At 44.4% G+C, this 15207-nt stretch overlaps 1 protein-coding gene across 5 annotated transcripts in view; it reads right to left on the minus strand.

The window, feature by feature from the left end:
- Nucleotides 1-15207, minus strand: part of LOC115153992 (gamma-aminobutyric acid receptor subunit gamma-2) — a 90517-nt gene that overhangs the window by 18595 nt on the left and 56715 nt on the right. For all 5 annotated transcript variants that reach the window (XM_029699736.1, XM_029699735.1, XM_029699734.1 and 2 more), the window contains exon 7: nt 1857-2009. In XM_029699736.1, the coding sequence (XP_029555596.1) occupies nt 1857-2009 (153 nt within the window). The remainder of the gene's footprint in view (nt 1-1856; nt 2010-15207) is intronic.

The raw sequence follows: 15207 nt of genomic DNA on the forward strand, positions 1-15207 counted from the left end.
GGATCGATTTGGAGGTGGAGGGTCCGTCATGGTCTGGGGCAATGGGTCAAAGCATCATCGCACTGAGCTTGTTGTCATTGCAGGCAATCTCAACGCTGTGCTCATGTGATACCATTCCTGCAGGCTCATCCTGACATGACCCTCCAGCATGACAATGCCACCAGCCATACTGCTCATTCTGTTCGTGATTTCCTGCAAGACATGAATGTCAGTGTTCTTACATGGCCAGCGAAGAGCCCGGATCGCAATTCCATTGAGCACATCTGGGACCTGTTGGATCGGAGGGTGAGAACTAGGGCAATTCCCCCAAGAAATGACTGGGAACTTGCAGCAAGAACTGGCAAATCTGGTGCAGTCCATGAGGAGGAGATACACTGCAGTACTTAATGCAGCTGGTGGCCACACCAGATACTGAATGTTACTTTTGATTTTGACCCCCCTTTGTTCAGGGACACATTATTCCATTTGTGTTAGTCACATGTCTGTGGAACTTGTTCAGTTTATGTCTCAGTTGTTGAACCTTGTTATGTTCATACAAATATTTACACATGTTAAGTGTGCTGAAAATAAACGCAGTTGACAGTGAGAGGATGTTTCTTTTTTTGCTGAGTGTAGTTTTTTTCCACGGCAACTCATTTCTCGTTTCATTAAATAGGTTGTTGAGTAATATTTTTCGTCATAGTTATTGTTGACAATTAACACTGCATGGGATCTTTGTCATCGAGACATGATGATGTGGAGGGAAATACCACACCAGGGGAAACCCTTTAACGTAGCACACAGATACTACAGATGCGTGTTTAGTGAGTACAGCTACCAACATCCCTGCCTCAAACACACACCACAGCTCTTCAACAAGCCACTCTAATAGATCACGAGGGCTTTGCAGCTAATATGGTTTTATTTGTGTCTATTTTTCATGCAAAACGAGAGACATCATCATGTCTCAAGATTAATGTTGCAATATCTATGGAGGTGCCTGGAGTGATTGTCATATTTGGTTGGATGGCACTGAAGGATTAAGAATAATGTGACAGCCATTAATCCTTCCAGCTAGCTAACCAACATTAACCTCCCGGTTATCTTTGGGAAGGAAATTAAGCCATTTGACTCCATTTTCATGTTGCTAGGTAATTCATTTTGTCCTAATATTTAATATTTAATGAAGATTATAAGATAACAATAATAAGATATAGACACCTGCAATAAATAAAATAACAAGTTAACCTCTCACAGTGATAGGGTATAACATTGCTTCTAAAGGTGAAACGTCTCTTCTCTGATTGGAAGTGGATGTCCGTGTTCTGGATTGATTTACACTCAGCAATGCTTCTAATGATCCTGGTGAGGGCTTGTGTTCAGGTTTGAGAAGCTTGGAGAAGCAAGGAGCTGACTAAAGAATATGTAACTATAAGAGGACATACTCTGAAGTCGTCCGCCCTTCGGAGACAAGAGCGGGTTCAAAAGTTCACACATTCTGCAAAAAAGTCCCCCTTTTTGCCTTAAGCAAAGTTGGCCACCTGTATTTTCACACTGAGGCTGTATCTCCCCTGCTGTGTAGCATAATGAATGTCTAATTAAGATATGTATAAAAACAGATGTGCCCGTCTGGGCTCATATCATCCAGAAGGACTAGTTACTGAAGCCTCTCTGGGTCGCTGAGGGTTTGGCCTGACCACAACAAGTCCTGTGTTATGAGAAGCACTGCTAATGAACTTCACTGATAATGCTGCAACATGTGTTTGTGTCGAGGCTAGGTTGGTGTTAACCTGAAGAGGTTAAATACCCTATCTTTTATTCTTGAATTAATCTGAAATCTATGAATTATGAATTTGATTTTCCTTGCTTGTTGTTACCTAAGGATGTTCTAGCAGGCACAGCATCCTTGTTGATCCAAAAGGAGACCCAGGAGAGGACAACAATGAGAGTGCAGGGGATGTAGGTCTGAATGGTGAAGTAACCCATCCTTCTGCTCAAGTCGAAGAAGACTGTCAGCACAACGTAATCTCCTACGAGAGAGAGATGAGAAAAAGAAAAACACTGAATCACCATATTATGGAAATTACTGTATATAATATGCAGGAAGGCAATGCAGTCAAAACAATTTAATCCCCATAGAGAAATACAATAAGCATACATGCCATACAGACAACGAATAAACAGTTGACAGAGTTAGGTAAAGATATGCTGGAAATCTGATTTGGAAATCTGATTTGCATATAACATCACAGGGTTAAATAGAGATTCTACAAACTAGGTGTAGAATCCTCTCTCGACCCCTGACCTATCCAGATGTTAGACTGTTATACAGGGTGGTCATCCCTGCTTCCTACAACTTCTGCTATGAAGTTACTAAGTTGGAAACAGTGCCAGCAGCTCACCCTACCTGTGTAGGTTTACAGAGAGCTCAACGCTGGCCCGCAGTTCTTCTGTATGTTGTACACTAATTGATTAACACCACAATGTAAGCTGTCAGAAACTCTCCTGCCTCCTACTATAGTTATCGTGCTTGTAAACCTGGGGGCATCGAGAGTACTCTCCTGGCCCTTTTCTGCTCTGCGGGCCGCACTGCTTTTCAGCGGGGACGAGAACAGCTGGCTTTGTTAATAAAGCACCAAGCAATTTGGCAACGCGATAATTTACTTCCCTTACAAAAAAGAAACGCACGTTGTCTGCCATTTCTGCAAAATACCAACATCTGTGTGTGCACACAGCAGGGTTACGTGATCAATCCCAGGTTACACCTCTCCTCACCTCCACACTGATGACATCATTAGAGAGAGAGAGACACAGAGAGAGAGAGAGAGAGAGAGAGAGAGAGACACACAGAGAGAGAGAGACACAGAGAGAGAGAGAGAGAGAGAGAGAGAGAGACAGAGAGAAAACCATTGCCGCTGACATCTCCATGTGAGTTTTCTGCTGATGAGGCAGTTGGTAGGAGGAGAGAGATACGTGAAGAATATTCTCACAGGTCTGTGGTCCACTATTTGTTTTTATTAACATTACATTAATATAGCTATTGAGGTTGGTCAGCAGTGGCACAGCCACATTGCATTACCCTCCACAATAATAATGATGGGCTTATTAGGCAAATACTATCTTAATGTAAGACACCCCAGCTGTACAACAGCACAGATCTGGCAGAGTGCTTCCTACTGTCATGACATAGACTTGGGGTGAGGATATCGACAACCTCCTCCATTATGGATCAAGATTAATGTATCAGTATCAATGCAATAATGCCTTCCTGTTATCCTGAAACACTCGACTCGCTTGTTCAAATGTTTAACCCCATTATCTCTCACCAAGGCAAACTGTATTATTCCTTTGTTCGACAACACAAGAGATGGAGCAAGCACATGAATATGAGGTCAATTGGATGGAGATAGGATAGCTACATACAGTGCTTTCGGAAAAGTATTCAGACCGCTTGACTTCGTCCACATTTTGTTAGGTAACAGCCTTACTTAAAAATGTATTCAATTGTTTTTCCCCCTGATCAATCTACACACAATACCCCAAAATGACAAAGCAAAAACAGGTTTTATTTAATTTTTGCTAATTTATAAAAAATAAACAAATAAAATATCACATTCAGACCCTTTACTCAGGACTTTGTTGAAGCACCTTTGGAAGCAATTACAGCCTTGAGTCTTCTTGAGTATGACGCTACAAGCATGGCACACCTGTAATTGAGGAGTTTCTCCATTATTTGCAGATTCTCTCAAGCTCTGTCAGGTTGGATGGGGATCGGGTTCAAGTTGGGGCTCTAGCTGGGCCACTCAAGGACATTCAGAGACTTGTCCCCAAGCCACTCCTGCGTCGTCTTGGCTATGTGCTTAGGGTCATTGTCCTGTTGGAAGGTGAACCTTCACCCCAGTCTGAAGTCTTGAGCACTCTGGAGCAGGTTTTCATCAAGGATCTCTCCATACTTTGCTCTGTTCATCTTTGCCTCGATCCTGACTAGTCTCCCAGTCCCTGCCGCTGAAAAACATCTTCACAGCATGATGCTGCCACCACGATGCTTCACTGTAGGGATGGTGCCAGGTTTCCTCCAGACGTGACACTTGGCATTCAGGCCAAAGAGTGCAATCTTGCTTTCATCAGACCAGAAAATCTTGTTTCTCATGGTCTGAAAGTCTAGGTGCTTTTTGGCAAACTCCAAGCAGGCTGTCATGTGTCTTTTACTGAGGAGTGGCTTCTGTCTGGACACTCTACCATAAAAGGTCTGATTGGTGGAGTGCTGCAGAGATGGTTGTTCTTCTGGAAGGTTCTCCCATCTCCACAGAGGAACTCTTGAGCTCTGTCAGAGTGACCATCGGGTTCTTGGTCACCTCCCTGACCAAGGCCCTTAGCGCCCGATTGCTCAGTTTGGCCAGGCGGCCAGCTCTAGGAATAGTCTTGGTGGTTCCAAACTTCTTCCATTTAAGAATGATGGAGGCCACTGTGTTCTTGGAGTTCTTCAATGCTGCAGAAAATGTTTTTCTACCTTTCCCTAGATCTGTGCCTTAACACAACCCTGTCTCGGAGCTCTAAAGACAATTCATTCAACCTCATGGCTTGGTTTTTGCTCTGACATGCTCTGTCAACTGTGGGACCTTATATAGACAGTTGTGTGCCTTTCCAAATCATTTCCAATCAATTGAATTTACCACAGGTGGACTGCAATCAAGTTGTAGAGACATCTCAAGGATGATACATTGAAACAGGATGCACCTGAGATCAATTTCGAGCCTCATAGCAAAGGGTCTGAATACTTTATTTTTTTATTACATTTGCTTTGTCATTATGGGGTATTGTGTGTAGATTGCTGAGATGTATAATACAATAAAAAAAAAAAGTGTAATATGGCTTAAGCATAACAAAATGTGGAAAAGGTCAAGGGGCCTGAATACTTTCCTAAGGGCACTGTATAGCTGGTTAACCCCACATTGTGAATGCAGTATAATAAACAAAGAGCATAGGCTGTAGCTTTGATAGATACAACCCAATCATTTTCCGCTGGGGCTATGCACAGCACGGCATGGCAGCAGTGACACATCACACATTATCATGGTCCACCAGTCACTATTCCTGGCTCTACTATTATCACATTATCATGACCCACCAGTCACCATTCCTGGCTCTACTATTATCACATTATCATGGCCAATCAGTCACCATTCCTGGCTCTGCTATTATCACATTATCATGGCCAATCAGTCACCATTCCTGGCTTTACTATTAGCACATTATCATGGCCCATCAGTCACCATTCCTAGCTTTGCTATTAGCACATTATCATGGCCCACCAGTCACCATTCCTGGCTCTGCTATTATCACATTATCATGGCCCACCAGTCACCATTCCTGGCTCTGCTATTATCACATTATCATGGCCCACCAGTCACCATTCCTGGCTCTGCTATTATCACATTATCATGGCCCACCAGTCACCATTCCTGGCTCTGCTATTATCACATTATCATGGCCCACCAGTCACCATTCCTGGCTCTGCTATTATCACATTATCATGGCCAATCAGTCACCATTCCTGGCTCTGCTATTATCACATTATCATGGCCAATCAGTCACCATTCCTGGTTCTGCTATTAGCACATTATCATGGCCAATCAGTCACCATTCCTGGCTCTGCTATTAGCACATTATCATGGCCAATCAGTCACCATTCCTGGCTCTGCTATTATCACATTATCATGGCCAATCAGTCACCATTCCTGGCTCTGCTATTAGCACATTATCATGGCCAATCAGTCACCATTCCTGGTTCTGCTATTAGCACATTATCATGGCCTACCAGTCACCATTCCTGGCTCTGCTATTAGCACATTATCATGACCCACCAGTCACCATTCCTGGCTCTGCTATTATCACATTATCATGGCCCACCAGTCACCATTCCTGGCTCTGCTATTATCACATTATCATGGCCCACCAGTCACCATTCCTGGCTCTGCTATTATCACATTATCATGGCCAATCAGTCACCATTCCTGGCTCTGCTATTATCACATTATCATGGCCAATCAGTCACCATTCCTGGTTCTGCTATTAGCACATTATCATGGCCAATCAGTCACCATTCCTGGCTCTGCTATTAGCACATTATCATGGCCAATCAGTCACCATTCCTGGTTCTGCTATTAGCACATTATCATGGCCTACCAGTCACCATTCCTGGCTCTGCTATTAGCACATTATCATGACCCACCAGTCACCATTCCTGGCTCTGCTATTAGCACATTATCATGGCCCACCAGTCACCATTCCTGGCTCTGCTATTAGCACATTATCATGGCCCACCAGTCACCATTCCTGGCTCTGCTATTAGCACATTATCATGGCCTACCAGTCACTATTCCTGGCTCTGCTCTTTTCTATTTTGTGTATTCAGAAAAATACAAACAAAAAATATCCCTCCCAAATGATTTAGTGAAATGTAATATCGGGTCCTTGGCATGTACTGCATACATCTCCCTGTCTCTCTCTCCTTACCCAGAATCTACAGAGCTTCAGTGGGTGAAGTAGCCGGCTTGTCCCAACGGATTTCTCTGCGCGCTTCAGGACATCAAAGGGCCCTGCTTGCTTCTCCCTAATGAGAGGCCAGCGCATGTGCGTGTGCGCACACACACACACCTCAAAGCTCCTCTCTCTTCCAGGAGATCTTATCTGTCAAGCCACAAGATAATGGAACACATGGCGTAGGTGTAGAAAGTCCTGCTTTAATCATCACACTGTGTGAACGCATGAAACAACGCTTCCTTCTCACCAGGCAACTCCTTAGTGGGGCCTATACCTAATATATTGATACATTTACTTTACTTCTCTTTGACATGAGAAAATACAAAGCTCTTATCCAGGAACATTAAAGATGGTTGGAAATGGGCTCAATGGGTTTGGTTGGGTCATACCAATGAATATGGACCCTTTTCTCTATTCAGGTTGAGACAGATCTTGGATTCAATTAGTCTATCTGGGTTGAAATATTTCTCCCTCTATCTAAACAGATGTTGTTTGACTAAAACAGAATAATTTTAACTGGTGGGCTATTGGTTTGAGATGTTCTGCTGTTTTCTGCTGTTTTCTGAAAAGCTGAAAAATATAGAATTCTGAGACAAATCCACCACTTAGACTAAAGAACGACTCAAAATCAAACTCATTGTTTATATTGAGGTATTGTTTTGTGTATTTTTATTAGTATAGCTGCACATTTTCCTGAAGCAGGAAATTTAGTAAGAAACCTCACAAATGTAATATTCTCCTGTAAAGAGTTATGGAAAGCAATAATAACTTGTCAGGAAAGATCATTCATCAGAGCACACGGTTAAAACCTCTGGGACCGCTGGATAACACAGGCCTCACTCTGCCCATGCTCCTACCATTCCAGATCTCACTGCAACAAGACTACAGTGGTAAATAAGCAGTTCCATTTTCAATTTTTAGATGATTTTTGTTTTCTTTGGATGGACGGAGGAAATGCTGAAACATCACTCCCAGTAATGTTGGTGGCTGCATATTGCCGGAGGCGACTGCTCTCATGAGAAGAGATATGGTAATCCCAGGTTGGGTTGCAGATCAGGAGAAGAGCTGCTGCCACAGGAGAATCTCTCTCTCATCCCCTGGGATTGAGACAGACATCTGTAAACTGGCATGATGGAGACAAGCAGGCTGGGACCTGCGGCACATGCTGGCCGTCCTATGGTCATAGGCATCTGCTGACAGGATGGCAGAGAAGACGTTATGCACAACCACAGAGCAGTCTATAAGAAGGGATAGTAAGCACTATCACTGTGGGGCCAGCTATAAGAGGGGCTGGTGAGCACTATCACTGTGGGGCCAGCTATAAGAGGGGGTGGTGAGCACTATCACTGTGGGGCCAGCTATAAGAGGGGGTGGTGAGCACTATCACTGTGGGGCCAGCTATAAGAGGGGGTGGGTGGGGGGGGGGGTGAGCACTATCACTGTGGGGCCAGCTATAAGAGGGGCTGGTGAGCACTATCACTGTGGGACCAGCTATAAGAGGGGGTGGTGAGCACTATCACTGTGGGGCCAGCTATAAGAGGGGCTGGTGAGCACTATCACTGTGGGGCCAGCTATAAGAGGGGCTGGTGAGCACTATCACTGTGGGGCCAGCAATAAGAGGGGCTGGTGAGCACTATCACTGTGGGGCCAGCTATAAGAGGGGGTGGTGAGCACTATCACTGTGGGGCCAGCTATAAGAGGTGGTGGTGAGCACTATCACTGTGGGGCCAGCTATAAGAGGGGGTGGTGAGCACTATCACTGTGGGGCCAGCAATAAGAGGGGGTGGGTTTCCCAACCTGGTCTCAGGTCTGAACATACTGTAACACAGGGATCATCAACAGCATTCAGACGCGGGCCGATTTGTTCTTGAGCGGTTGGTCGGGGGCCGGAACATAATTACAAATCATTTGTAGACTGCAAATTGACCACAAGAAGCCTAAACAGATATAATGTGTGACTAAAACTGAATCATTTCAAACCTTGCTTACATTTATATACTACCACATGTCTCTCTAATATCCGTGGGAATACTTGGGAACAGATTTCTTCAATTAAAATCACTTGGAGCCAAAATTCACCCAACTTATTGTGGGAAGCTTGTGGAAGGCTACCTGAAACTTTTGACCCAAGTAAAACAATTTAAAGGCAATGCTACCAAATACTAATTGAGTGTATGTAAACTTCTGACCCACTGGGAATGTGATGAAAGAAATAAAAGCTGAAATAAATCACTCACTACTATTATTCTGACATTTCACATCCTTAAAATAAAGTGATGTTCCTAACTGACTTAAGACAGGGCATTTTTACTAGGATGAAATGTCAGGAATTGTGAAAATCTGAGTTTAAACGTATTTGGCTAAGGTGAATGTAAACTTCTGACTTCAACTGTATATAAACTCAACAAAAAAAGAAACATCCCTTTTTCAGGACCCTGTCTTTCAAAGATAATTCATAAATATCAAAATAACGTCACAGATCTTCATTGTAAAGGGTTTAAACACTATTTCCCATGCTTGTTCAATGAACCATAAACAATTAATGAACATGCACCTGTGGAACGGTTGTTAAGACACTAACAGCTTACGGACGGTAGGCAATTAAGGTCACAGTTATGAAAACTTAGGACACTAAAGAGGCCTTTCTACTGGCATCTTTCTTGTAGTGTTTTTCAGAGTCAGTAGAAAGGCCTCTTTAGTGTCCTAAGTTTTAATAACTGTCAAAATAAATGCAGTTGACAGTGAGAGGACATTTCTTTTTTTTTTATATATTGTTTTGCTCCGAAAACTTGGGGGGCCAAATAGATCTACTCGCGGGCCAAATTTGGCGCCCGGGCCGCCAGTTGGGGAACTCTGCTGTAACAGAAAATATTACCAGAACAACAGATTTGTTATTTAAAAAAATGAAATTCAGCTATTTGTGGAAGACAGCCAGTGGGTGATATTTCGACAGTGCAAAATATTAAAAAGCAAATTGGCACAGTAGATTATTTTAGAATACGGCAGGTTGGGATAACATCATCTTTACACACAGTTTACTGTAGATCTGAATGAAGGATCTCCCCATTCTCATGTATTTAAAAAAAATTATTGTTATATTGTAGTTTTGATGTTCACATCAACACAGCAAATGTAATTTGAATTCAGAGACATTCAATCTCCCTCTACAGTTACGTTCCAGGTTACTCAAAAAATGTGGCCACACTCTTAGAATGAGAAGGTGCTATCTAGAACCTAAAAGGGTTCTTTGGCTGTCCCATAGGAGAACCCTTTGAAGAAGCCTTTTTGGTTCTGGGTAGAACCCTTTTGGGTTCCATGTTGAACCCAAAAGGGTTCTACCTGGAACAGAAAAACGTTTTAACTGGAACCAAAAAGGGTTATCTTATTTGAACAGCTGAAGAACCCTTTAGGAGGGTATTACAGTATTTCTTATTCATATCCTGAGAGATGAAATTCACACCTCTTACATAATCATCCAGATCAGAATTGTTTTACTCCTAGTCCAGTCAGTCCCCATATCTAATATATTTATTTTCTTATCTTCCTCTGCTCGCTACCCATTTGAACTGGTTTAGGGGAGACTAATTCTCCTCACAGAACAAAAAGAGTGCTGATGAGCAAACTCTAATCCCGGATGTGCTGGGAAAAATATGATAATCTAAAATTCTAAAATACAAGATCTAATTAGTGAAGGCAAGCCAATGCTGTGGTTGGCGGCAGCAAGGAGATGCACCATTACTGTAGCTCAGAGGTATGCAGCGCACAGTGCATTAGGGTAGGCTTTCAATTAAAACACAAGGCAGGAGGTCAGTTCAATCATACTCATACTGTACTGGACATGCATAGGCAAGCAGACAGAGACAGACAGACAGACAGACAGACAGACAGACAGACAGACAGACAGACAGAAACAGAGAAACAGAGAAACAGAGAAACAGAGAAACAGAGAAAGAGGAGAGAGAGAGAGCGATGTGTGTGCTAGGGAGAATGGTCGGGTTGTCATAGCAATCTTTTCTCTAGGCAGGGATCCATTTTACTTGCAAAGTAATAAGCTCAAGAGTAATTTTGTGAGGGGTTACTACAAACTGAGAATATTTCACATTTAATGTGGACATGAGAAAGGTGCAAAATTGCTTACACGACAGCATAGATGTAGCAGCGGCCTTATATCACAGAGATTCATGGATAGTGCCCAATTTACCATGTGTGAAACCAAGGGGATCGTCTGATCGCCTGCAGTGATCTGACATCTAATGTAAAGTCACAGAAATATGATGACTAGCTCAGGTTTCCATGAATTGATTACACACTATAGCACTTTCTGTTGTAGAAACAATAAACGATTGTCAGAAACTACTGTAACCAGCGAGCAACAAGTCTCCTCTCCTCCTCGTTTCCTTGGTTATTAGCTTGGAGACGGTCCAGTGCAGTCAGTCCAATGGCGGCTGAGAGCAGTAATGGCTGGAGAAGTGAGCCATGGACTCAGGAACACGATACCCATTTACTATTCACTGTGCTCTCAGGGAAGACTTTACATGGCTGGATAATTTGATCATGATCTCCACGACTCTCCTCTCCTCCCACCTACTGCTCCTCAGAGTGGCATTGAGTCTGCACTGCTTCCTGCAGCTCAAAACTCAATGCTCGATACTGGGCTAGCTGCTGTGCTGTCTCAACAGTGTGATGTTGGGAGTGGACGGAAGGCTATTAACTGATATTAAAGTGTGTGCTGGCTGAGCTGGTCTAGCCCCCTGACGGCCCCCAGTGCAGCCCTCCCAGCCCTCTCAGCTCAGATAATGATATGTCAGGATGTGTCAGCGTGACGGCCTTCCCTTGCCGGGTGCACCAGCAGACACTGGGGAGCGGGCCAAACGGCAGCTCCCTGACAGCCCAGCCTGTTTATACACTATACCTCACTTCGCTGCCTCCATCCTGTGCCAAGAAATAACAACTGTCACGCAGCCGTACAATGTCCCACACTCACAAATGGGTTGATTTCATTTCTGCTCAATGTATTCCTGTGTCCTAGTTTATTTATCTGACGTGCACCGAGGCAGGATGCTGTGGTTACACTCCATCAAATGAGGGAGAGAATAAGTGGAAAGTCTTAGCAAATTCAAATCCCTGTTTAGAATTTCAACCGTTACTGTGATTGTACAGTAGGGCTTCATGTTCTCTGGCTCTGGCTTAGGAGCTGTTGTGAGACTTTGGGATGCTGGGATGTTGTGGTCTATTTTCATCTCTCTTTTTCTGTTTGTCAATCTTGCCATCTATTTGCCTGTTTCTCTCTATCCCACATCTCCCTGTTTCACTCCCTGTTTCTCTCTATCCCCCTCTCCCTCTGTTTCTCTCTACCCCACATCTCCCTGTTTCACTCCCTGTTTCTCTCTATCCCACATCTCCCTGTTTCACTCCCTGTTTTCTCTCTATCCCACATCTCCCTGTTTCACTCCCTGTTTCTCTCTACCCCCCTCTCCCTCTGTTTCTCTCTGTCCCCCTCTCCCCCGGTTTCTCTCTACCCCCCTCTCCTTCTGTTTCTCTCTGTCCCCCTCTCCCCCGGTTTCTCTCTACCCCCCTCTCCCTCTGTTTCTCTCTGTCCCCCTCTCCCCCGGTTTCTCTCTACCCCCCTCTCCCTCTGTTTCTCTCTACCCCCCTCTCCCCCGGTTTCTCTCTATCCCCCTCTCCCCCGGTTTCTCTCTATCCCCCTCTCCCTCTGTTTCTCTCTATCACACATCTCCCTGTTTCACTCAGTTTCTCTCTATCCCCCTCTCCCTCTGTTTCTCTCTATCCCACATCTCCCTGTTTCACTCCCTGTTTCTCTCTACCCCCCTCTCCCTGTTTCTCTCTATCCCCCTCTCCCTCTGTTTCTCTCTATCCCACATCTCCCTGTTTCACTCCCTGTTTCTCTCTACCCCACTCTCCCTCTGTTTCTCTCTATCCCCCTCTCCCTCTGTTTCTCTCTACCCCACTCTCCCTGTTTCTCTCTATTCCCCTCTCCCTCTGTTTCTCTCTATCCCACATCTCCCTGTTTCACTCCCTGTTTCTCTCTACCCCCCTCTCCCTCTGTTTCTCTCTATCCCCCTCTCTCTCTGTTTCTCTCTATCCCCCTCTCCCTGTTTCAATCTATCCCCCTCTCCCTCTGTTTCTCTCTATCCCACATCTCCCTGTTTCACTCCCTGTTTCTCTCTACCCCACTCTCCCTGTTTCTCTCTATCCCCCTCTCCCTCTGTTTCTCTCTATCCCACATCTCTCTGTTTCACTCCCTGTTTCTCTCTACCCCCCTCTCCCTGTTTCTCTCTATCTCCCTCTCCCTCTGTTTCTCTCTATCCCACATCTCCCTGTTTCACTCCTTGTTTCTCTCTACCCCCCTCCCTCTGTTTCTCTCTATACCACATCTCCCTCTGTTTCTCTCTACCCCCCTAGCTGGTGCCCACAAGAGCTCTTAATATGCAGGTGGTAGTCAATGGGGAGGATATAGTCCCAAAGCAATATATTTTCTTTGGCTCATCAGCAGCGTCTGTGTCCAGGTGATAATTATGGACTTTACTAGTCTTTCTCAGGCTGGATGGAGATGGAGAAAAAACAGGTTGTTGGAATTGTAACTCAGCACAGGGGATTGGTATTTTAACTCAGCACAGGGGATTGGTATTTTAACTCAGCACAGGGGATTGGTATTTCAACTCAGCACAGGGGATTGGTATTTCAACTCAGCACAGGGGATTGGTATTTTAACTCAACACAGGGGATTGGTATTTCAACTCAGCACAGGGGATTGGTATTTCAACTCAGCACAGGGGATTGGTATTTTAACTCAGCACAGGGGATTGGTATTTCAACTCAACACAGGGGATTGGTATTTCAACTCAACACAGGGGATTGGTATTTTAACTCAGCACAGGGGATTGGTATTTTAACTCAGCACAGGGGATTGGTATTTCAACTCAACACAGGGGATTGGTATTTTAACTCAGCACAGGGGATTGGTATTTTAACTCAACACATGGGATTGGTATTTTAACTCAGCACAGGGGATTGGTATTTCAACTCAGCACAGGGGATTGGTATTTTAACTCAACACAGGGGATTGGTATTTTAACTCAGCACAGGGGATTGGTATTTCAACTCAACACAGGGGATTGGTATTTCAACTCAACACAGGGGATTGGTATTTTAACTCAGCACAGGGGATTGGTATTTCAACTCAGCACAGGGGATTGTGCCTCTCACAGCCTCCATTCCCACCTCTCTGCTCTGCTCATCCCTGGCATGACCCAGGAGGAAGTCAGGGGTTCAGAGACCAGTTCCTACTATGGGAACACAGCCGCAGCACCGTGGTAAATTTATTATATACCGTGTGTAGCCTTTCTAACCCTTTTCACACAAACTGAGAGGTACGTGGAGATCAGCTAAAAAGCACTTGATAAATGTGATAAACGCATTATTACTGAATCACAGTTTTTATCTGGACAGGCGAACACCAAATAGTGTAGAACCTACAAGTCTACTCACTTGTGTTACACATTGAATATCTGTAAGCAGCAATAAAAGAATGTATGAACATTGTTCAGTTTTTCTTTCTACTTCATTCAATCCACTTTCTATTACAGCATATTGGATGACTGTCATTCATATTCCATTCACCAAGCTCAATCTGACCTGTGAATGTGTCCTCTTGGTGGTCTTCTAAAACAGTCCGTCTCTGCTGTGGATTACTTCTATCGAACCTGTTGCAAGACTTTTACCAAGGTGCCCCTGAGATGATTCCTAAACCTTCTGCCACACAGTCACTATATTGCCACCAAGGTGCCCATGAGATGATGCCTAAACCTTCTGCCACACAGTCACTATATTGCCACCAAGGTGCCCATGAGATGATTCCTAAACCTTCTGCCACACAGTCACTATATTGCCACCAAGGTGCCCATGAGATGATTCCTAAACCTTCTGCCACACAGTCACTATATTGCCACCAAGGTGCCCATGAGATGATTCCTAAACCTCCTGCCACACAGTCACTATATTGCCACCAAGGTGCCCATGAGATGATTCCTAAACCTCCTGCCACACAGTCACTATATTGCCACCAAGGTGCCCATGAGATGATTCCTAAACCTCCTGCCACACAGTCACTATATTGCCACCAAGGTGCCCATGAGATGATTCCTAAACCTCCTGCCACATAGTCACTATATTGCCACAGGGTTTGTCTCTTCAGCCTAAGTGGATTGCCTCAGAAAAGATCCTGTGTTGGTATTAGAGTACAGTACAACTAACGTACGCTGATGGAACCAAAGCCTTCCGTCCATCCATCTATTAGGAGCTTGTATAGAGGATGTCCAGCAATAATATGACATCAAAGAACATCCAAGAACTCTGAGATTAAGAAAATAAACCCCATAATACACCCCTACAATACACCCCATTCATTAGAGTTGAATGAATGTACACCATCTAAAAGGGAATTTGCTGGAGATAAATTGGTCAGTGCTCAGTGTAATGTCACTACTGTCCCCCTGGGACGGGTCACCTCGGAGAAGCTGTGGTTGGTTTTCTTTGTTTCTTTGCTGGCCCCCTTGTGCAGGACTGAAGGATTACAGAGAGCACAATGACACACCGCTGTGTGAGGATGGTGGGCTGGCGGGTCGGTGGGTGGGCGGGCTGGCGGCGCGTGTCCTGAGTGCTGTG

The sequence above is a fragment of the Salmo trutta genome, chromosome 19 (genome assembly GCF_901001165.1).
Source record: "Salmo trutta chromosome 19, fSalTru1.1, whole genome shotgun sequence".
NCBI classification, from domain to species: Eukaryota; Metazoa; Chordata; class Actinopteri; order Salmoniformes; family Salmonidae; genus Salmo; species Salmo trutta.